Source organism: Lepidochelys kempii, chromosome 1 (assembly GCF_965140265.1).
Source record: "Lepidochelys kempii isolate rLepKem1 chromosome 1, rLepKem1.hap2, whole genome shotgun sequence".
NCBI lineage: Eukaryota > Metazoa > Chordata > Testudines > Cheloniidae > Lepidochelys > Lepidochelys kempii.
This window is the reverse complement of record NC_133256.1, coordinates 253,869,228-253,894,019: the sequence shown is the minus strand read 5'-3', so window position 1 is coordinate 253,894,019 and position 24,792 is coordinate 253,869,228. Positions and strand designations below refer to the sequence as shown.

General features: G+C 44.3%; 1 protein-coding gene and 1 long non-coding RNA gene across 4 annotated transcripts in view; one reads left to right on the top strand and one right to left on the bottom strand.

The window, feature by feature from the left end:
- The window catches only part of SYN3 (synapsin III), a 279,822-nt gene that overhangs the window by 33,867 nt on the left and 221,163 nt on the right, over positions 1 to 24,792 (top strand). For all 3 annotated transcript variants that reach the window (XM_073324725.1, XM_073324735.1, XM_073324744.1), the window contains exon 3: positions 12,655 to 12,712. In XM_073324725.1, the coding sequence (XP_073180826.1) occupies positions 12,655 to 12,712 (58 nt within the window). The remainder of the gene's footprint in view (positions 1 to 12,654; positions 12,713 to 24,792) is intronic.
- LOC140903472 (uncharacterized) lies at positions 4,035 to 22,425 on the bottom strand. Its single transcript, XR_012156254.1, has 5 exons — positions 22,346 to 22,425; positions 16,288 to 16,328; positions 6,394 to 6,515; positions 5,728 to 5,872; positions 4,035 to 4,713 (listed from the first exon to the last, which is right to left on the bottom strand). It is a non-coding gene; the product is annotated as an uncharacterized lncRNA (long non-coding RNA).

Sequence of the window (24,792 nt, the reverse complement as noted above, 5' to 3'; positions counted from 1 at the left end):
ATAAGTAACAACAAGTGAAGAGCTATCAATATTTTAACATGGGACTGCCACAAAACTTTCCCCCATAGCCTGTGACAAACCCCATGTAATGAGGCCTCATTGTTTGCAGACAGGAAGGGTGGGAGATTGAGGAACCTGTCCACTGATTTCCCTTTTTAAAAACAAAAACACTTTCTTGTAACCCAAGAAGGTGGCAATATAGCTGGATAGGCAACTTATTTGTATTGCAGAGCACCTAGGAGCCCCAGTCATGGACCCAGATCCCATTGTGTCAGGCACTGTGCTAACACAGAACAAAAACAGTCCCTGCTGCAAAGAGCTTACAGTCTAAGTATGTTAAGTGCACTTAATTGGAAAATAGTATAATTCGTTTCTTTAAAATTCTGCTAAGTCTACTGATACTACAGCACAGCCCTGAACTTATCTCTCTTGTAGTGATGGGCTGGAGGGTATAAAGACCTGTAATGGGAATCCACACCTTCATCTGCAAACCTTTGTTAATACCTGACACTTGGCATACCCTGGCATTTTTCAAAGGCTAAATATTTGCTCTTGAAATATTTGTGAGTCCTATATAACTCAATCCACTCTGGCAGGGATGTGGTAGCCGTAGCAAAAGAAGGGTGGATTCCATCAGAGGCAGGAAAATGACCCAACTCTCCCTTTGATATGGTGGCAAAAATTTGCACAAGAGCTTCTATTTCTCTCCAAGATGCCCTTCCAGCAGCTCCCAAAGAAGTGTATCTTTACTCTGCTTAGTGCAGTATTGGGGGATGACTCTAGTTGGGTTGCTCTGTTTTTTGACAAACTAGCCATCATAGCCACCTGCAAAAATGAGTCTGCCAATGGATCTCCATCCACAGCAGAGAAAATGCCATTCTTTTTTTCTCACTGAGGGTCCCTGTCCCAGCCATGCACCCTATGGGTTTAGAGCTGGGCAAGCAGTCTCATTTGAGCTAGGCAAGCAGTCTGTTTGGAAGCATCTGCTGCCCTGGAAGAGATGTATTTTTAGAGACCCTGAAACCTCCATGTCAAACCTGCATTTGTTGCCAGGGCATAGAAGTTCTCTCTCTCACACACACACGCGCGCGCGCACGGAACATGAGGAAATGGAGTGGCAGAACTCCATGTTACTACAAATCAGCCAAATCCAGGATCATGACCTCATCCAGGAGGAAAGTGTCCCACCTCTGGCAACTTCCTTGCCCAGATCAGCGTTAAGTAAAATCCCCCCCTTGCTCGAGTGGTTTTTTCCAAAGCTGAAACAAGATTTGAGAACTGTGAATTGTTAACTCCCGTTGTCCGTGAAGTAGTACTCACTTCCCCACCCTAATGCTTTGTTTAAACAGCATACTTTGGAAATGCTCATGCATACCTTTTAAGCCCATTAATAAAGTACCATGAAAACATTGCTTTTTGTGCCAGCTGTAGTAACAAGGTCCCTGCTCACTTTTATTTGCTAACTATCCCATGTCACTTTTCAGAACAATAGGTGTGTTTTGTCCTCATTCCAAGCTAATCCAATACTATCAGAATTACATGCTTTCTTGCTTAAAATGCTTCCACCCCATCAAGAATATGTGCCATATTCCACAGGACAAAGCCATTAAGGACAATGTGAGTGTTACAAAATTGAATTGTTGTTTTTCATTTCCCTCCATCTCTAAAGCCAGGCTGTCTTAACATAATGGCGCCAAACTCCTGGACTTGGAAGAGAAGAGAAATTATGATTTATTCATAACCGAACCCTTTCCAAGCTATCTAAAATAACACTTTTTTGTAAAATAAGGCTTGCAGGGCTTGTCAGAGCTTGGAATAAAGTGCTGGATCACATTAGGAAGAGGAAATTACCAGCTGCAGTTTACTGGGCTAAAAAAAATCCATTTCTAGTCCTGGTCCATGGGATATTGAACCTTAAATATGTTACTAGTCCAGGACTACCAGTGGTCAAATAATGTTAATCTAATATTGAGTTTGGTAAATCCGGCCACTTTGCAAACTAGTTCCCTTCTTTTTGCAAATACATTTACTATTTGGAAACATTCTGTGAATGTCATAAGTAAGGCTGTGTGTCTGTCACAGAGGTCATGGAAGTCACGGATTTGGTGATTTTCCGTGATGCCCATGATTTCTGCAGCGGCCGACACGGCCGGTCCAAGCAGATCAGGCAGCCCCTGACCCAGCTGCACTGGCTGCCGCTGGGGCAGTTTGGGAGTGGGAGGTGGCTCAGGGCTGGGGCAGAGGGTTTGGGAAGCAGCCAGCATGTCCCTGCAGCTCCTAGGTTCTGCACGCTGCCTCTGCCCACAGGTGCCACCCCCACAGCTGCCATTGGCTGTGGTTCCTGGCCAACGGGAGCTACGGAGCTGGAACTCATGGCGGGGGCAGTGCACAGAGCCTCCCTTGCCTTCCCTCCCCCTAAGAGCTGCAGGGACATGTGGAGCTGGGTAGGGAGCCTGCTAGCCCTGCCAACCCTGCCCCCCACCATCAGCGGAGGTCCCGGGTTGCGCGCTGCCGCCCGGTCCCCCTCCTAGCACCAGCGGGGATCCCGGGCCAATCCCCACAAGCACCTTTGATGCCCATGGACTGCCCCCCGAGAGCAGCCGCAGCCCCCCGGCCCAAGTTTTAGTTAGGGGTATAGTATAATGAATTTTTGTTTACTGCCCGTGACCTGTCCATGACTTTTACTAAAAATACCTATGACTAAAACGTAGCCTTAGTCATAAGCAAACAATTGTTGGCCTACAGATTATTCACTAAGGCTATAGCCACATTAGAGAGCTTTCAGGGCCACAGCTGACCACTGTAAGCTTTGTAGTGGAGCTGCTCTAAGCTATCAGGAGAGAGATCTCTTGTCAGTTTAATTAATCCATCCCCAATAAGCAGCAGCAGCTGTGCTGGCGGGAGAAGCTCCCCCACTGACATGGCTCTGTCCACACCAGCACTTAGGTCCGTGCGACTTATGTCACTCAGGAGGGAGGCTTATTCATACCCGGGAGTGACATAAATTATACTGACATAAGTGGTAGTGCAGAAGTGTCCAGTGCTGAGATTTGGAACTTGAACGTAGAAATTGGTTGCTCAATTTGCAAGGCTTTGTTTGTGTTCCCTGATTGGACATCCTAAATTTTCTAACAGGAGAATAACAAATAGTGAATTGAGAATAGCAAATAATGCCCTTCAAACATGCATTGGTGACACAGGTTGTGAGTCATTCGTAACTAAGCAGCTGTCATTTGAATACTCATAAATAAAGAAGGATATTTATATTCACAAACATATCTGCAAACCTGAGTTTTCATTAGTTGACCAACTCTAAACAGCACTGAATATTTCCTTTCTTGCACCTCATCCTTATCTGGCAAATATTCCCTACCAGGTTACAAATACGCTAATGCAAGTCTAATTTGGGGTGTTAATTACTTTACCAGAATCCTTTTAAATATACGGTATTTAACCTCAGCGTGTCTTGTCTAGACCTGGGCAAACCTAAGAAATTCAGCCAGGTTTCTCAAGGTTTGTAAGCCTTTTAGTGACCTGCAAATGAACCCAGGCACTTACATCATTTCTGCCTAAAACACAGCAGCTTTGATTGAGTTTTGCTTTTGAGTTATTTTGGTTCCCTTGTTCCTAACTCTCAAAGGTGCTGTACATGCATTTCACTTCAAAGCAAAAGTGGAATACAGTATTGTACGAACCCTTACAAAATGATACCCCTCCAAACAGCTCCAGGCTCTGCCATCTAGATTTAGCAACAAGGAAACCTGCTAGCAATGTACAATTTTAAATTGTATGTAAACTACAATTTGCTGCCTCATGTGTCACAGCAGCGCCTACACCAGGGGTGGTCAACCTGTGGCTCCGGAGCTGCATGCGGCTCTTCAGAGTTAATATTCGGCTCCTTGCATAGGTTCTGACTCCGGGACTGGAGCTACAGGTGCCAACTTTCCACTGCTCAACCCCAGGCACTGCCCCAACTCCACCTCTTACCCCAAGGCCCCTGCCCCTTCCCGCTTCCTCCCCAAACCTGCTGCATCCTTGCTCCTCCCCCCTCCATCCCAGAGCCTCCTGTATGCTGCGAAACACTGATCGCGGCGGGCGGAAGGGAGCGGGAGGTGCTGATCAGCAGGGCTGCTGGTGGGCAGGAGGTGGTGGGGCTGCTGACATATTACTGTGGCTCTTTGGCAATATACATTGGTAACTTCTGGCTCCTTCTCAGGCTCAGGTTGGCCACCCCTGCCCTACACTGATTTAAGCAGCAGCTCAGAAGGAGGCCCTTCCAGTTTTCTGGGACTTGAAGGAATATGGCTGTGATGCTGACCTACAGCAAGGCATCCTTCATATACTCACAACGTTGGAAAAATGCAAAGAGCAAGATCAAGTGTAGTGTTAGTTAATAACAGACCCATTTGCTCTTGAAGAATTCCACTGTCTCTAGTTAGCCCTGTTTCATCAGCAATAAGTGATGCAGGAGGCAGACAGAGTTGCAGGAATCTTAATTTACCAGGGGGCGGGGTTGGAAGTGCTTAGATACTACAGTGATGGGCACTATACAAAGGGCAGGGATGATCTGCTGTGGATGGAGGTCCATTGACAGACTCATTTTTTTCAGCGGACAGTGATGGCTAGCTTGTGATTATAAGGCTCTAGTGTTTTTGTGTAGCAGCAGCCTGGGCCCGTCTTGTGTTGCTGAACTGCTGATGATCACTATGAACCCTGAAAATAAAAATGCAAAAGGGATTATTTTACAATGTGCAGGAAAGGATGGTCTTGTGGCTAGAATGCCAGCCTGGGACATGAGAGATCTCTTCCCGCTTCTCCCACTGCCTCCCTGACTGACCTTGGGCGGCCACTTAATCTTTCTGTGCCTCCATTCCCCATCTGTAAAATGGGGATAATAATTCATCCTTTCTCCCATTTGGTCTTGTCTATTTAAATTGTCAGCTTTTCAAGGCATGGCCCCTCTCTTCTTGTGAGTTTCTGTAGCACCTAGGACAGGTGCGCCCTGACCTCAGTAGGGGCCACTAGGTGTTACTGCACAGTGAATATTAAACAATAACGTATCCCTTCTATGTCTGAATGATACATAAAGGTCTCTAGATTGCAGCAGGTGTGTAGAATAGACCTGATTGTCCCAAGGCACTCAACTCCTGGGGTAACCATTTCCTCCCCCTCCCACAAGGCTTTCTGTGATCAATAATTGACCAAACTTGGAAATCCATATCGTTTGTAGGTGGAAATTTCTAATCTGGGAGAACTGGGGAGCTGGGCTAGAGAGCGGAAAGCCTTGCACATTTTTATCCATTAAAAAGGCAAACCAATAAAAATGCACTATTGACTCCCTTTGTATTGTCATAGGGGCTGGAGGGATATCTGGGCATTCCGCAGCCTGCTTGCTAGTATCTTGGAAACTGTCTCCTTTTTCCCAGTCCCAACCCCTTTTACGTAGGAGACAATGCGGACATACAGTGAGGGCCTTGTGCATCACCCGGGCCCCCAGACCCTTTGACACAGGGAATTCTTTCAGTGGCTAACCTCACTCCGTGAGGTCCACCCTCATCCAATCAAGAGGGTTGCAGCCTGGCATTTTCTAGGTTAATCTTGGAGGAAATTACATGCTTTGATTCCCAAAAGACTCAAGAGATATCTCTGTTTGTATTTGGATGACAAAGAAAGGAATTGGGAGATTCCATAATTTAATCCTTTTAGTCTTCTATTTGATTCACTCACTTCTCTCCTCCTCCTGCTACTCTTTCTTCCTCCGTTTTCACTTTCCCCTCTTTCCATTTTTCTCCCACCGTGGTTCTTGCATCACATTTTTTGTTCAAGCCCCCACTGCAGACTAGGAGTGTGGGGCAGGAAATGCAGCCTGAAGCTATAGTGAGAAGAAATGGGCAGCCAGTAAAGCTAACCTGAGTTTGTTGGATTGGATGCTGCTAGGGGCCTGATCCAAAACCCATCGAAGTTAATGGAAAGACTCCCAGGAATTTGCTCATAAAACATGGCGACACTCCATCCTCTATCCTGTATGAATTCTTTTGCTTGGAGCTGTTAAATCTCCCACCCTGTTTAACTTGAAACAAGGAAGATCTAGATTGCTCCTCAAAAAACTCTAATAGGCTAAGCATACATCTAACACAATGGTGCCTAACTCATCCAGGATATGGTAGGAAAATGTAACCAACACAGACTTTATTTCATGATAAAAATCACAAGTGAGCAAAGTCAGATCAATAGTTTGGGATTCTCTCCCTGCTTTTTAGTTCAGAAATAATATTTGTTTTGAATTAAATGAAAAGGCAACACCAGGAACATCTCAGGCTGCCTTATAGGGATATCCCTGCTGGCTAATGAACCTGCTCCACCCACATGTGCTGCTGCTTTTAGCCATCAAACCTTTTAGCCTTCAACTCGAAATGCAGCCAGCAATGATTCTGTTGACTCCAGCTGCCATGGGGGTGTGGCTTCTCCACAGGTGCAGTGCTGAGGTGATGGCTGCTGAGTTACTTCCAGACACACTGCAAGAGATCACAGGGACATTTCTTATAGCTACTCCAGTGAGGTCTCTTGCAAGACACCTTGAGGCACATTTCCTTGATCTCTTCTTGTCCTTGCAAATTATTGCATGCAGTAGCCATTTTGTGAAATAGCCTGAAGAAGTGCCATCAAATGCATTTAACACAAAATACTGTGCTTCCAACAGGCTGAAAAATGGGACAGAACCCCACTCATTCAGCCAACTGACTTATTGAAACAGCTTCAGATTTTCCAATCGCCACTCCCCTCTTCCCCCTGCAACACTCTGACTCATGCTATCTCATCCTTCGTAAGTAGACAATGGGATACTGCCATCCCTGTCCAGAACATCTTCAGGACAGGCAACAAACCTAGCTTTTGGCAATGTATGTTACGTTCAGGTATCCTGCCTGCTGAGACTGCACCTGAACAAGAGATCCTTTGGGATTCTCTGCCTGATCCTGTATACCCAGGCAAGTCAAGCAGATCTCAACCCTTTTGTGGAGTGCTCTACAACCCATCAAGAAAATGGAAGGTTCTCTGCAGCATCCCCTTCCATCTACATACACCACAAATCTTGTGGCTACCACTGCAGTGCCCACTGAAGTGGTTCTTATAAGCACCTTCTCTCCAGGACATAAAAGCCATACAAGGAAAAAAAAAACTCAAGGAAGAGACAAGCCTGGGGGGTAAAGGCTTATCCAGGATTCCAGTTTTGAGCATATTGACTGGTTGATGAAGTGAATACCAAATGCTCCTTTGGAGTTGTTTTAATATAAAAGCAAAAGTAATCAGGTAAAGCTAAGTGTGTATGGGAGTAAGGAAATGGCCAACTGTAGCTCACTTTCAGAGGCTTTACCATAATGTCCTATAGACTTCTAGGAAAAAATGATCCCTATGAATTTTGATCTTTTTCTACTGATCTTGGAAATCTCCACTATACATCTGGGGGCTGATTCCATGGTTGTGCCATGGCCTTTCTGTGATTCAGATATGGATTCACCAAAGGCCAGCACAAAGGGGCCGCTGGACAAGAATAAGCTTCAGTCTCCAGGGAATTCCCCAGCACCACCTCTATTGGAGCCCTGGCAAAGGGGGCCTACCCAGATGGTAGGGTGGCCAGGTGTCCGTTTTTCTGAACAGAAAGTCCGATAGTGTCAGTCAGACCTACTGACCAGACACCCAAAGTCCAGTTATTGCAGGCAGGGGAGGTGGGGAGGACCGGAGTCATCACCTACGCCAGCTCCTATTCAGCCAGGACAACCGCCTACCTGCATCGGGCGGATGCAGCTCTCAGCACCGGCTCTGCAAGTGAGTCCCTCCTGACCCACACAGGGAGAGGGGAGAGGACAAAAGCAGTGAGCAATGGAGGTAGGGGTAAAGAGGAGTGAACAGGGAGTGGGGCCTCAGGGGAAGGGGCGGGGCAGGGGAGGTTCTGGGACTCTTGCTGGAGTGTCCGGTTTTTAAATATTACAAAATTGGCAACCCTCCCAGGTGGCCAATAGAGCAGGAACACAATTTAAGTCAGCACTGGGGGCCATATGAGCTCCTGCAGCCCCTGAATAAGGCAAGGCGCAAGCTGCCTCCCTTCAGTGTCTGTACTAACACAGGGATGAACTGGGCCCTTGATGTTTAGGAGGCTGAGAGGTGCTTATACTACTGTGTGAGCAGGCTCCTTTGGGGCCACTTTTGTAGACTTACTCTGATAAATGCTTCACAAGAGTATAGGGACACAAGTACTGTATGCTGGCTTCTCACGAAATGCTCTTTACACGTATAACATAGGGACCAGAGAGCTGATGCTTTTCAACACCAGGCCTTTGCATCTGATCCCCATAAAGGATGTGCTGTGTATGTATCAGACTGGGAATGGAGCACTTGCTTCCCCCAAGCACATCACGGGGGGGTTGCTTGGATTCTCTGAAAAGCAAGCTTTTAATCTTTCTAAACAAATTTGTGAGAGGAGACATCTGAGGTTTCTACCGTTACGGGGCTGAAGGTGAGATTTCAATCTCACTGGGGCTGGAGCAGAAAGCAGAGGGCTTTTTTATGTGTTTCTAATGCCCTTTTGCCCAGGAAATATTGCTTCCCACAAGTGTGCAGCTCACTAATCACAGAGAAAGATGCACGAAGGGGAATTTCTTTTAAAAACAGAAGGCATCTACTGAGCTATTATAGCACTTCCTTTCCCCCCTGCACGAGCTGCAGCATTCACATGTTTCTTACCATTGTAAATCCTCCCTAGGGTTTGTTCTGCTAGCATGGAGCCACAAGTTTTTCCGTCCAAAATATCTGTTTACATGCGAATTTACTGAGATTGGAAACCAAACCACTCAACCTACACCCTGCATAGCCTAATTATAATGCAGCAGTCTGACTCTGTCAACATCCTGCATGCTTTATAATAAAGTGCTGGCCAGTTAGACCAGTGGTCAGTAATCCATGCTGACATGGGACGGGGGGGAGGCAGGATGACTTAGATGATTCCTGTTTTGATCTCTCAAGCCAGTAGGCTGGGAACACTGTGAGGCAGCCCACGCAGCCTCTAGGGTGATGAAAGATGCCTTGCATTGTTCGTAAGTGACTTCATTGGATAGGCTAGAATGGCATTGCTGAGGCACCAAAGGAAGACCTGTGATGGGTCTTATGGTTAAGACATGGTATTGGGACTTGAGATCTGGGTTCAAATCCTGGCTATGTCACAGGCTCCTGGTGTGACCCTCAGCAAATCACTTGTATGGCCAGATTTGCAAAAGAGGGCAAGACTTTGCAGCTCACATTGTTCTCAGTGGGACCTGCTGGGTCGTGATTGCTTTTGAAAATCTGGCCCTTAATCTCTCGCTCTTTAGTTCCCCCTTTGTCAAATGGGGATATAACTTCCTTTCTCCCAACTTTTGTCTGTTGTAAGTTCTTTGGGACAGGGCCTGTTTAATGCTGTGTGTTGATGCGGTGTCTAATGCAATGGGGCTCTGACCATGAACGTGGCCTACAGGTACTTCCATAGTATAAATAATTCCTAGTTGCTTGAAACTTCAGGGGCTCCAGGGTGAGACTAATATCTCTTTTCTGCTCAGTATGGTGGCTTCTACTTCCCAAAGGCTCAGAAACACCAAGTGTAAATTAAAAACACTATTGAATCTGTTTCCAAGGGTATTTGCAGCAGGTGTTTCAGTCTTCCCCTGTGCAGTGTCAGAATAGAGCACAGAGCAAAACATTTATCTCTGAATTATTTAGCACCTATTGTCTTCAGAGATCCCTACAGCAGCTTAGCCCTGGATCTGCCTTGAAAGAAAATATATCCTCTAATTTAAAAAATGTGAGCTGAGTCATTGGAATGAGCCAGGCCATGTGGAAAATGGGGTCCAGAAACAAAGGTCTCACTGTGTCTTAATCAAGATGCCTTGTTCTTATGCCCTGGGTCCACATGGTGGTGGTGCCCCAGACATGACTATCTGGGAACAGAGTCTGTATTGTAGCAGTGGGGAAAGGGTTCTATAATTTTTACTGTGAAGGCTAATTTCCTGGACGAAGCAGTGGAAGTCTCATTGCTTCATCTGTAATGGATGAAAGAGCGTGTGGATAATCAGCCTCCATTGTGAGTAGGACCGAAGCAGCACCAATGAGTTAGGAACCAGCAAGTCAGCAGAGTGGAGGGGTCATCAGAGGGAGAAAGTTTGTTTCATAAATGTGGGTGATGCATATACACTGTGATGATCTTCTGTTTAAAAAAATATATGTGTGTACCACTGAATGCCATGCCTCAAACTTCGAAACAGTTACTGTGAGCACACTAAGTTTATCTCGGCTTTTGAGTCTGCTGGTTACAGCAGTAATTCTCTACATGTAAAATGGGAAATACCATTAAACCCAGTTATATCTCTAGAACCAGGATGAACTTAAGTGCACGCACTGTAACTTTTGTTGCCAAAGAGGTGGCATCGTTTTTGGCTTTTTTTCGTCCTACTCTCATTACCTCAAGGAAGGTTAGCCCTGGTCTACACTAGGACTTTAGGTTGAATTTAGCAGCGTTAAATCGATGTAAACCTGCACCCTTTTTTTCAACTTAAAGGGCTCTTAAAAATCGATTTCCTTACTCCACCCCGACAAGTGGATTAGCGCTTAAATCGGCCTTGCCAGGTCGAATTTGGGGTACTCTGGACACAATTCAACGGTATTGGCCTCCGGGAGCTATCCCAGAGTGCTCCATTGTGATCGCTCTGGACAGCACTCTCAACTCAGATGCGCTGGCTAGGTAGACAGGAAAAGAACTGCGAACTTTTGAATCTCATTTCCGGAGACTGCGGGAACTGTGGGATAGCTACCCACAGTGCAACACTCCGGAAGTCGACGCTTGCCTCCGTACTGTGGAAGCACTCCACCGAGTTAATGCACTTAATGCACTTAGAGCATTTTCTGTGGGGACACACACACTCGAATATATAAAACCGATTTCAAAAAACCGACTTCTATAAATTCGACCTAATTTCGTAGTGTAGACATACCCCTTAGGGATAGCTAAAGTCCTGCATTTTCCTTTTTCTGGACTTGTAAGAGCCTGGCTAACGTACTGTCCCTGGCTAACGTACTGTCCCTGGCTAATGTACTGTCCCTACCTAACTTCCGATCATAGTTAGAGTAAACTTTGTGCTGATGAATGGGCTTTTTGACAGATGGACCTTTTGATGGGAATTTTTTAAACAAAATGAAAACTTTCATTTTGTTTAAAATCACCGTTTCAAAACAAACTTTTGTTTAGACTTAAAATGTCAGTTTGGTTCTTTAAATCTGGACAACTTTGTGGGTTGTTTTTTAAACTTTTTTCCCACGGCCCCCATTTTCTTCCCCACTCCAATCCAATGACATGAGAGGGAATGAAATAAAATGTGTGGGAAAGTTTTTTTAAAAAACATTAAAAAGGTATAGGGAAAAACCTGCTCTTCCCCCTCCCGCTAACTTTCCTTCATTTTCTTTTTCTGTCCAAACTTTTGTCACTTGGATAACAAAGTGTTGAAAGTGTTACTTTTTCTCAGAAAGTAAAAAACACTTCCAATATTTAACTGTTTCCTACACTTTGTTGCTGTTTTTCAACAGGCAAAAATTGGGAAATGGTAATACAGTGGAAGGGGGAGGGCCGCCCCCTTTTTTTTAAAATAAAACAAATAAATATTTTGGGGTGGTGGGGGGTCCTGAAATTTTCTATTTAGGACATTTTTGAAAAAACTAAAAAGTAGTCATCTAAGTCAACAGTTTTTAAGAAAAAAATGTTGATTTTGATGAAACCCTGTTTTCTGCTCGGAAAATAGCTTTTGTTAGAAATCTCCTGATCCGCTCTGTATAGAAGAGAATGGCTTAAAAAGCATATACTTGTCCTATACCTGGTTCTTACTGCACTATCAGTCCAACCCTTTGAGCGGTAACTTCCATCTGTTTTCATCTGTTGTATATTCGATGACTGTGGCTATTAGCAGAGATGAGAGGAAGTATATGAGAGAGACTTTTTTTCCAATGACTCTGATGCAAATCTGGTTTCACAATTTTGAAGAAATCTATCCTTATTGACATTTTGAGGATATATATATATATACTGTTTCTTTAAATCAGACGCATGAAGCCAGGCAAGATAGGGCTGGGAAATTTCCTAAGACAAGCTCTACAGTGAAGCAGAGAGAGAGAGAAAGAGAGGCTTAATATGGTTTTCATTATGCTGATAAAGTTCCTTGTTCAGTGTTGGAAGAAAATTTACTCTGAGTCTTTGTCACATGATAGATTTTGCCTCCCTCTGTCCATAGCCTCTGTCCCCAGGATAGAGAATACATACAAACTGGTCTTGTCATTGATTATTACTGTTATTCTGTAAGGTGCAGGGAGATCATTATTTTCTCAGTCTACCAAAAAACCCTCGCAAGCCTTCAAGGAAATTTCCAGTGTGATTTTTCATCTGGTTTGGCAGATTCCTCTTGGAGAACAGAAAGTCAAGGGAAAATGGGAATTAGTAAAAGATGTTGTGAACCATCTGGAAATCCTTCATCAAAAAGGGAAAACAGCAGCAAAACAGTAGCTGACAAATAAATAAATAATCATGAACTGCAGTCTTTTTAACCATCTCCCTCCCTCCCTCTCTCTCTCTCTCTCTCTCCTCAGGGCCAAGTATTTCCAGGGGAAGAAGGTGAACGGAGAATTTGAGATCCGAGTGGAACAGGTCAGTGGACATTGAAATCCTCTGTAGCAAGGGTTCACGTAGGTGATTGAGACCCCACATGCAGGTGTCTGCGGGCATCAGCCAGGAGGAGAAGGGTGCTAAGGAGGAATTTTAAGTCTTGTCTGTTTCACAGAATTAGAGAAGCCGGAGATGAAAATAACCTTTTGGGCCATCCAGTCCTGCCTTTTCAGGATTGTTCCCTATTGTACTTTTTCTAGTGCTGCTTTGCATGTCCCTATGGATATGTCTACGCTGCAATTAAACCTCACAGCTGGCCCATGCCAGCTAACTTAGACTCATGGGAGTCAGGCAAAGGGGCTGTTTAATTGCAGTGTAGCCATTCAGGCTTGGGCTGCAGCCTGAGCTCTGGGACCCTTCCACCTTGCAGGGTCCTAGAGCCCAGGCCCCAGATTACCTCTCATGCCAGGGAAGATAGAACCAGGGCCAAGGAGTCTAGTGCCCCTATGTAAACTCTCATATGCCAGTGGGGGAGGGAGTGGAGGTGAGAGGGAGACCCAGAGGGATAGAAGCAGCCACCACAGGGCCCAGGAGCTGTGGGGGAGCAGGGAGTGGGACCCAGAGGGTCTGGAGCAGGCCTGGAAGCAGGTAGGAACCCGCAGAACCCTCTTCCCACCCTGGAGCCGGCTCTCTCCCCTCCCCTGCTAAGTCTCAGTACCTCCCTTCCTGTCCCTCCTCCGCTTCCATTTGCAGGGAGTATCTGCCTCTCCAGTGCATTCCCCTGCAATCATTCCATAATCTCCTTTTTCTCCTCTCCCAAATACCCCAAACCAGGGTAGTCAAATATTTTTTGTTAAGGTCCAAATTTCTTGGTCAAGGTATAGTCAAGGTCTAGACTCCAGAGAAAATAATAAAAAAAGTTAATAATAATAAGTAAATAAAAAGATGTTGGGGTCCATTCAAAAGCATCTGGTGGTCTGGTTTTGGCCCACAGTTCGCCTACTGACTGAAAACCCTGCATCTTCTTTCCTTCCTTCTCATTCAGAATTACAAACGCGCTCCTTGGAGAGGAGCTGTCTCCAGTACCCCTCTGGTGGAAGCCCACTGGCTGAAATAGACAGGGGAAGATTAACCCATCGCTGGGCCCTAGACAAAACTTCCTCATGTCCCCCCAGCCCTTCTCCCAGTTGGCTTCCTTGTGCAGGCATGCACCACAGCTTCCCATACTTGTAGCAGCTCTTGACGCAATTGCTAAGCGAACCCTGTGGGTAGAACAGAGGGACCATTGGCTGCTGGAAGTGGGACAAGGCTGGGCAGGCCCTGGGGTGGGGCGGGGTGACATTGGCCTCATGGCAGCGACAAGGAGGAGCTGTGCTGGCTGCCCCAGTTCTCTCTCAGGTTTGGCCCTGCCGCCTCTCTGTCATGACAAGGGTAGATGGGGTCACAGTGCCACTCAGGTTGGGCCCCATCCAAGAATTGGGCCCTCAGCATACGCTTAGGTTGCCTATGCCTTAAATCAGCTCTGGAAATGGAGCCTCTGCACTGCTGTTTCCCTGACTGGATAGACCAGGATCAGTGCCTACCATGGGGCTTGTAACAATTCCCAGGAACTCCTGTGAACCTCATCCAGCCCATCAGCCAAGACCTGTTACTTAGGTGGCATGCTCAGGTTTGGGCATAGGACCCAAAGGGGCTAAGGAGTGCAAGTAATAATCAAGTGTGCATGTGGCGAAAAATGTGCCTTCACTGCAGTGGCTATCAGGGCTCCCACTGCTAGGAACTGTTGCCTGCTAGTGTTGTGGTACTGAGAGTTACCTCAGTGAAGCCCCCTTCTAATAATAAATGTAACAACTGCAGCAGTACTCCAGAAAATGAATTATTTAATTGAGAGAAAGGTTGGACAACTGTGAACAGAAAGCAGGCTGCTTTCCCCCACTCCCCATATATGGCAATGGAGCCTAAGAGTAACAGATGGTGAGTTGCGCCCTGCTTCATTGGACCTTGAATGCAGAAGTGATCATCAGTTCTATCATTGTCTAACAAGGGAAATACAGAAGTTGTATTGTTGTGGGCAGTCCTTGAATGTGGCCTCAGGCCCCTGTGCATATCGATCAGGCCAAGAGGGGGGCGCTTATCTGTTCAGACTCCAACTCTTTGGGCTTCCTCTTTTACTCATCCCTTGGGGGACTCCATTGTTTTTCACTCACTCGCTTCTTTTTTTCATTTTTCTTGCCCTCCCCTGCTCCTCTCTGCCTTACTTATGACCCCTTGGCCTAAACCATCATGGAACACTTCACTTTGTCTTTTCTGCTACTGAACACAAGAAAGTTCTGGAGCCTAAAAAAGAGAACGCTCTTCCACAGTCCTGGCCTAGGAAGCCCACAGAAAAGAACTCTGTGTACATATGACCTTGTCCCAGACCTTACCATGCTGTAATGGTCTTTAACCAGGTGAGGCAAGGGTCCAGGGCTGGTCTGAGTAAACTCTACACTGATCAAAAGCTAAGTGTTGTGGCTCTTCTGAAGCGGCTTGGGCCATGTGGTATGCTTGTTCACATGTAATTATCCGGAAAGGTTTTTTCTCCCAGCTCACCATTGGATCCCATGGTAAATTTCCACTCATTATGTGCCCTGGGCGAAAACTTAGCTTTTCTGAGGAAAAAAGTGTTCTGTTTTTATAGCGAAACCAGATTTTACCTGTAACAATAAAATAGCCTCTCTTTTTTTACCAGCGGAAAGTGTTGAAGTGAAACATCCAAATGTTTAACACATTTGCAAAACAATGTCAGGAATGAGACACTTCAACGGTTTTGCTGGCAGTGCTCAAGTATGTGGTGTGGAACGCAGTTACATCCATTCTTCTGGGATGCCCAGAAATGGGATTTGAATCTGAGGCATTTGCCTTACTGCTTTTTCTCTCTCTGATTGCTGCCTGTATTACAGCTTCATTCTCTGTTAACAAGCCCCATCGGCTGCTTTTGGGAGAAGCAGAGAGGGGACACTGATATTTTTTTCTTTTTTTGGTAGGTAATGACCTCATTTTATTTATACTGTGGTGGAACTGTTGAAAGCGGAACTGTCTCTCTCTCAGCAGCTGGTTGTGAGCTATCAAGTCTGGTCATACCCCCCTACCAGCTCTGAGAGTTTTCTCTTCTCCTTGGCTATAGTTCTTGAGCTTACACTTGTATGGAAACAGGTCAGGTTCTCAGGTTGTTTACTATGGAAATGAACTATGTGACCTCCATGCCCTCCCGCCTTCTCTTCCCCCAAGCTCTCCCTTCAGCTAATTTTATCCACACAGGCATTGAGAAGACAGATGCTCCATTCATTGCCTAGTGCTGATGAATATGAGAAAAGCATGGTAAGCCATACTGAGCTGGATGTGTACTCTCCAGTCCTGTTCCCTGGCTTCCATCCTCTCAAATCATTAATTAATTCAGCCACAAGGATCCTCTTTATTTCCTTCTTAGTTTCCTTTTTGCGTGCTCTTCAATTTAAACCCGGACACTGATTTATTGAGCGATCTATTAGGATGTCTAAAGTGTGCTATATTATCCATCTCAGGACACACATATGTGCTATTTATTTAAACCTTCCCATGAGATTGCTTTGTCTTACCTTATTGCCTTTAGTGACTGATTAACCTCAGTGCCAGGATCCTGGAAACAGAGAGAGAGAGAGAGCGCGTGGTGGGAGAAAATTGATAAGGTCCTGGAAGCAGAAAGGAAAAAAGAAAGAGAGCTGGAATAGTGAAAGAGCCAGGACCAAAGATCATCAGCGACAGTGAGGATTCCAATCCTGACCCAAAGAAGCAGGGTGGTGATAAAGAAGAACTGTTATTATTTGAGGGCTGGGGGCATTTATGTTCCAAGTGCATCTGGAAAAGTTCAGCATTGCCAGAAACTTCCCACCATGCATGCAGTTCCATTACCCAAACGTAATACTCTTACTAGTAATATTTAGGGATTTTAACTCTTCCAATGTAACATCTGTTTCCAAAGACTCCTTTCTCTTCTTGGATGTTGGAGAAATCAGTGAGGGAATTAAGCCAGAGCACTGGAAGCCACAGTGTTTATCTCTGTGTTTGGATCTCTAAAACCTCTTTCATCCAAGGGTACATTTAATCCTTTTCTTTAGCAACTTTTAGTGAATTTAGTGTTGGCCAAAGGGACCAGATTGACAGCCAAAGAGTCTTAAATTGTCTCGTTAGCCAAAAAACAGGTACAGCAGCTATGCAAGCTTCCCCACATTGCTCCATCAATGTACCTCAAGCCTGATCCTGAAAGACCTCTCCTAACACAGTTAGAGTAATTCAGTCTCCATGTTCATTTAGGCCTCCATACAGTAAAGCACTTAAGCATGTGCTTATCTGTAAGTACGTGAGTATTCCCATCTCTTTTCAGCAAAGCAATTAAATTGGCTTCAGTGAGACTAAAGCATGTGCTTAAAGTGTAGCTCGTGCTTAAGTGCTTTGCTGAACTGGGGACTTAATCCTTGTCCTTTCTGCCAAAAAGGGAGTCAATTATGGTTGTGCTTTGTTATGTGGATATTTTTCTCCCAAGTGGCCTTCTGTGACAATGGTATTCAATCACTATCAAGCTGAGTCGCACTTTGGAAGTGCTGACCAACAGGTGGAAGTCTTGGTTTATCTTATTCCCAGGGCCCTAAACCATCTAACCCCTGAGAATTTATCTATCTAAAAATTCAAGACCTCAGATTCAGTATTGCCAGTCCCAAGCATTTGAAAATCATGAGTTGGTCTCCAAACAAATTAGATTTTTTATAATAATAATAGTTGTTGAGTTCCTTTGATTTGCCTTCTGTTCTTGAGCCCTTAGGGTGTGTGTTCTCATAGTTTTCTAGAAAAAAATATTTTATAAATAATGAAAAGCTGGGGGCTCCTTCCCCCATCAAGGATGCTAGGCTAGAACTGCCATGAAGGAGACCCCAAATGGATTATAATATCTTGGTCTCTTTCATCTCAGTCCAACAGGTGCTTGAACACTGTGGAGCTCAGCCTCATGAGGAAGATGTGGCATACCATCTTATTTTGGGGGTACGTGAATTGTGCAGCTACTGATCACCCTAATCCTTGGGACATAGAAATGCAAAGGAGAATCTGAACTTCTTTTTTTTTTTTGTTACTTTTCAATCTGTGACGGGTTCCCCGGAGTACAATCTGGAATTGGGGTACCACTCAGCCCTACGTCTTACCAACCTAGGCTCCCTCTCACACTGTGATGCTATGACAAGCTGCAAATCCCTCCAGGTCTTGCATTCACACAGCCATCCACAGACAGGAATACACCCAGCTGAGTTACATGAATGCTTTCACCAGACACTCATGAGCCAACAATAGAGAGGCTCCAGCCAATTCCCCCGCTCTCCCCACCCAGCTCCCCAGCCTAGGACCCCAGAGCTGTACCGTCTTGCCCTGGTCAGAAGCCTGACCAGTGTAAGTTTATGACCTAGTCCGCCCCTCCCTCAATATGGAGAGGACATGCATCAGCCCTTGTTCCTGAGCAGATTTCCCTTGCACTTCAAGCAACACACTATTTTAGATAAAAAAAAATATAAAACAGATTTATTAACTACAGAAAGATAAATTTGAAGTGATTATAAGTAGTAAGCATAGAGATCAAAGGTGAAAAGAAAAGGAGTACTTGTGGCACCTTAGAGACTAACAAATTTATTTGAGCATAAGCTTTCATGAGCTACAGCTCACTTCATCAAATGCATCCGATGAAGTGAGCTGTAGCTCACGAAAGCTTATGCTCAAATAAATTTGTTAGTCTCTAAGGTGCCACAAGTACTCCTTTTCTTTTTGCGAATACAGACTAACACGGCTGTTACTCTGAAACAGATCAAAGGTGGTTACCTAAGAAATAAAAAGTAAAATCACAATCTGAGTTCTATGAACTAGACAGGATTTAAATCAAGCAATGTCTCACCCTGATGGTATAATACCTTAATACACAAGCTAGGATTCTCCTTTCCAGCCTGGGACCACCTCCCCAGTTCAGTCTTTGTTCTCTAGACATGTTTCCAGGTGTTGAGTTGTGGGGGGAGTGAGGCCAAATGATGATGTCACTTCCCCTTTTTATAGCTTCTTCCAGCTTGCTGGAAAGATCCTTTGCTATGACATGAGTCAAGCAGCCTCCATTGTGTATGCACTCTCTGAGAGGTTTCTATTGTATACAGTTCCTGGGGTAATCCTCCTGTGTGTGTGTTCCCCCTTAAATCACTTTCTGGCTGCCCCATTGTTGTACCTGAAAGACTGGTTGTGAGCGTTTCCAACTTCAGAACATATTTCAGTAACACACACAGCAAAACCTCATAACTTCACAGACAGTGATAGCACATACAACTTAAGGGGATATTAATGTTCAACAGATTAAGATTTTTAAAATGATACCTTACAAGGTATACTTTGTACAAAACATAACATAACTATATGACAGTGGTGAGTATGGGGGTTCCAGGGTGTTGCTTTGGGGTAAGAGAATATAACCATTGTAGATGGAGGCTGTCAGGGTTCCTTCCCCACTCTGAACTCTAGGGTACAGATGTGGAGACCTGCATGAAAGACCCTCTAAGCTTATTCTTACCAGCTTAGGTTAAAAACTTCCCCAAGGTACAAACTTTGCCTTGTCCTTGAACCCTATGCTGCCACCACCAAGCGTCTTAAACAAAGAACAGGGAAAGAGACCACTTGCAGACGTCTTCCCCTAAAATACCGCTCCAAGCCCTACACCCCCTTTCCTGTGGAAGGCTTGGTGAAAATCCTCACCAATTTGTACAGATGAACACAGACCCAAACCCTTGGATCTTAAGAACAATGAAAAATCAATCAGGTTCTTAAAAGAAGAATTTTAATTAAAGAAAAGGTAAAAGAATCACCTCTGAAAAATCAGGATGGTAAATACCTTACAGGGTAATCAGATTCAAAACATAGAGAATCCCTCTAAGCAAAACCTTAAGTTACAAAAAGACACAAAAACAGGAATATACATTCCATTCAGCACAACTTATTTGACCAGCCATTAAACAAAAGGAAATCTAATGCATTTCTAGCTAGATTACTTACTAACAGAAGTTCTGAGACTGCATTCCTGATCTGTTCCTGGCAAAAGCATCACCCAGACAGACAGACACCTTTTGTCTCCCCCACCCAGCTTTGAAAGTATCTTCTCTCCTCATTGGTCATTTTGGTCAGGTGCCAGCGAGGTTATCTTACCTTCTTAACCCTTTACAGGTGAAAGGGTTCTGCCTTTGGCCAGGAGGGATTTTATAGCACTTTATACAGAAAGGTGGTTACCCTTCCCTTTATTTTTATGACAGAGGCAAACTACACACTATAGTTAAAAGCTAGTAACTGATTTTTCTTTAAGGTCACAGGTTATTCAGGCTTCTCCAACCCCCTCCATGATACCCATCTAGAGTTGGCCTTTTGGGCCCATGAAATCCAGTGGCTTCAAGTCCTTTTTAATCTTGTTTTTAGAGAGGATCTCAGACCTGATTTTAGCTGTGGGAGAGGCATTGCTGCCTGGGCTGGTGCTGATGGCACTAGGGCCCACTTAAGAAAGCTGCCTCCAGCTGAGCATGCTCCTCTGCTCAACGACGGGTGTGACCTCTGGCCACAAGGGAGTGAAGCTGAATACAGTAGTCAGTACAGCATAGACTATGTCTAGACACAGGACTGAGAATAAAGGACTGCTGGTTATTTTCAGGGCACGGAGAGGATATTGAAGTGGATAAAACTGGTGGGATGCAGAGCGGCCCCCTCTTAGAAGTCCCTGTTATCTAAAGTCACTGAACCTGGCCCAGATAATTCTGTCCTTTTTGACTATTACTTAAACTCTGCTGGATCACTTTTTCCTGAGGAATGTGTGATCTGGAAACCTGGTGATTTCTAGAAATCACCTTCCCACCCCCCCACCCCCAATAGCACGGTACAGCATGTGCACCACACCACTCCAGAGAATGAGAGCCCGAGAACAACACAGAGGATTAGCAGCAGAGATAGTGCAGCTTTTCTCTTGCAGAATCTGCTGCCGTTTGGATAGTATTTCTTCAGATGTTTCCTAGAGCATCCTTCCTCAGCCCTTATGTCAGCTAATGGCTCTATGCAGGGACAGAAAGGGGTAAGGAGAGGAGCGCTCAGGCCAGAAGGCTCATGTAAATTTGTAAAGTTTGTTCCTGTTGCTCTCCCACCTCCTCTCTTTCCCACCATTTCTTTCTTTATCTCTCTCTAACACTCATTCTTCTTTTACAGCTCATTCACTTGTTCCCACGCCACGGGGTTTTTTCAGGGTGTTATTATTCAATGAACTCCTCTATGTATGCTTCTGGAAATCTCTTGTGGAATAGGGTTATGACTGTGCTGGTAATGTTGACAAGGATTGCTCATGAATTACCTAGACAAAAGAGAGTTATAATACAAATGATCTCTCCAGTTTCATTGTACTTAAATTCCTAAATGAGTATTTTAATTAGTGGCATAGAGCGGGCATTCTGAAAGGAAGAATCTGATAGGCCAAAGAAGTGTAGTCACATAAACAGTCCTTTCTAGCCCCATGGATTAACCATTTATTAAACAACCATATAGTTATTCGTTTTGTTTGTTGGTTTAAGGAACTTGAAATTTTTATGAAAGGATTTCCAGAGGAGCTGTTCTTAAATATGGATACCTACAGTTAGGTGGTGGTTTTCACAGTATTGCTAAATCTATTATTCAGAAATCATGACAATAGGCCTCCAGAAAACTGAGACTGATTTAAAAATACTGATTTTTTTAAAAACAATAAAACTGTTTTTTTATTTGCCTTCTGCTCTTTCGAGCCATTAGGTTTCATATTTTCAAGCTATTCGCTGTGACAATGGGCCTAGAAATGTTCTTTTTTTTAAAAAAAAATTGAATCTGAGATTTTAATGTAGTGGCATGACTCAGCTGGCACTTTAAGAAAAACAACAAATATCGCAAGACTGGCAGTAAAAGCACGACAGCTGACAACACTGAATGGCACTTAACCTTCAGCACAGGTACCAAGCGGCATGTGGCTACCTGGTATCAGTGTTCCCTGTAGGCTGTGTGCATTCACACTGGCTCAGGGCCATTAAATAGCATGTGTCAGGGTTTCTTCCCCACTCTGAACTCTAGGGTACCGATATAGGGACCCGCATGAAAGACCCCCGAAGCTTATTTTTACCAGCTTAGGTTAAAAACTTCCCCAAGGTACAAACTTTGCCTTGTCATTGAACAGTATGCTGTCACCACCAAGCGTTTTAAACAAAAAACAGGGAAAGAGACCACTTTGGAGACGTCTTCCCCCAAAATATCCCCCCAAGCCCTACACACTCCCTTTCCCGGGGAAGGCTTGATAATAATCTTCACCAATTTGTACAGGTGAACACAAACCCAAACCCTTGGATCTTAAAAACAATGAAAAATTAATCAGGTTCTTAAAAGAAGAATTTTAATTAAAGAAAAGGTAAAAGAATCACCTCTGTAAAATCAGGATGGAAAATACTTTACAGGGTATTCAGATTCAAAACACAGAGGATCCCCCTCTGGGCAAAACCTTAAAGTTACAGAAAACAGGAATAAACCTCCCTCTTAACACAGGGAAAATTCACATAAAACAAAAGATAAACTAATCCGCCTTGCCTGGCTTACCTATACTGGTTGCAATAATGAAGACTTGAATTAGGATGAATTGGAGAAGATGGATTTCTGTCTGGCCTCTTTCAGTCCCAAGAAAGAACAACCACATAAACAAAGAGCACAAACAAAAGCTCCCCCCTCCCCGCAAGATTTGAAAGTATTTTGTCCCCTTATTGGTCCTTTGGGTCAGGTGCCAGCCAGGTTAGCTGAGCTTCTTAACCCTTTACAGGTAACAGGATGTTGCTTCTGGCCAGGAGGGATTTTATAGCACTGTATACAGTGTATTCATCACAGTATCAAGAAAGGTGGTTATCCTTCCCTTTATATTTATAACAGCATGCATGAGACCTCTCACTGGATGTACAATGTCCTACTCCCCAGCTACACCACCTTCACCTTCCTTCTCTGATGGGCAACCCATACATCAAACACACATCCCATTCCCACTCCATGCACTCATTCACACATCCTGTTTGGCCTTCTTCCTGCCCAGGGATTAGGGACTGCAGAGTCATTAAAACTCTGTAACTCTGTAAATGTCAATATTAGTATAGTGCAAATCAATATTTACAAAGTGCTGGCTTTTTTACCTACAAAAATTGGAAATTATCAGCTAGAACTGTTGGAAATGTCAGTACAAAATGATTAAGGGATCCCATTTACTGGGTTAAAAATTACACCCCTCCCTCCCCCCAAAGAGAGACCATACTGCTCTAGTATGATGACAACTGGCTCATTTCAGAAGCAAGGCTGGGAAGGGCAAAGTGTCCTAGCCAGAGGCAGGTCCTTGCAACATAAGGGGCTTAAAGAAGAGAAAAAAGGGGGAATTAATGGGGATCCTTAGGAAGATGGACAGGCCTCTCAGGGAAAGGGATAATCAGTAAAGAGAAAAGCAAATAGAAAGGATGAAAATCCTCTTCTACTTCTTCTAATACTGCTTAAAATTTAACATACCCAGCATCAGCCTCTCAGCGTGTCAAGTGGCTCATATAGAGTATTCATCAGGTGCAAAGAACAAAAGCATGTGGAGTGAAAAACCAGCCAAAGAGAAGAGGAATTAGCAAAAGAGAGGTCTGTTGCGAAATTTCTGGATTCTGTTCAAAGATCTGTGTGTGTGCATACACTTGCAGTGTACGTATGTTTGTACGCAGATACGGTATTGCATATACAATTGTGGAGGTGTCCTGTCAACTCCATAATTAAGATGGCATTGAAATGGCATTGAAATGTGAAGTTAAAGCAGTATAAAAACGTGTGTGTGTGTGTATAGTCATATAAAAATCCAATGTAACCTTGTCTTTTATTTTAAATAGGAACCAACGAGAGGAGCTTTTAGTTAGATTAAAAACAGATGAGGGCTTAGAAAGTTCAGTAGCTCAAAAACCAAAAGCACAGGGAGTGCTGGGAACTGCGTGGACATGCTAAGCCTGCTAGCTTAAAAAAAAATATCACAATCCTTCTCTCCACTGCCGTGTAGGAGATTAAACTAGAGTCAAATGCATCTGATTAGAGAACAGAATGGAATATCTTTTCTGGACTTTTTCTTTTTCTTATTGCCATCGTTCATTGACTGGCTGGTTCTGCAAGATGGTATAAGTGATGTTGACTTGGGGAAAGAAATCACTTTACTCCTCTCTATCTGCCTGTTGAATTTCTGTTGGCAGAGTGTCCTATGTAGTGCCTGTTTCCCTGTCAGAGACCTGAGAATTTTCCTCTGCCCTTTATCTCCTCCCCCCAGCCCCGCCCCTTTATACCTTTGGAATTGCATCACCACCATCAACTTTCTGACCAATGGCTGGTGGGCAGGACTCCTTTTGCCGTCAATCACTGCCACAGTATGAGACATACATTCCCCTCCACTCTTCAGGGGCTGAACATACTGCTTCCAAAGTGCTCCTTAGCTTCCTTCTAGCTCAAGGAGTGAGAGATTTGGACAGGGATTTTAACACACAAGTTGTACTGCTTTAACCCCCCCCTCCCCCAAGTGTGGAGAGTTGTATTGGTATAAATATGCTTATATTAGCATAGCTTGTTTTCCTACAAAAAGGGGAATAAGCTATATCGGTATAAGGCACCTTTGTACTGGACTAGCTGCACCCACATTAGGGGTTATACAGATGTAACTGTTTTGGTTTAAAAAAGATCATGCCCCTAACCAAAACAGTTGTGCCAGTCCAAAAACTCTGTTTTCCAGGCCTATGCCCACGTCTCCTACATCACAGTATCAAGAATTGGTACTGGCAAAAACTAATTTGTTTACATTTACAATTCATTTTTTGCTTTTAAATTATGAGTAATTTTCTGCTTTATTCTGTGGCAAATATATAAACAACCCCTCAAAAATATTTAACCAAAATGCTTCGTTGGCACCTAAAACTTTGTGTCAAGTTTTTGGCAGCATTCAGAGCAAAGACTGGGATGGAAAGAGTCCAGAGAAGTTGGAGGTTTCATAAAATGTT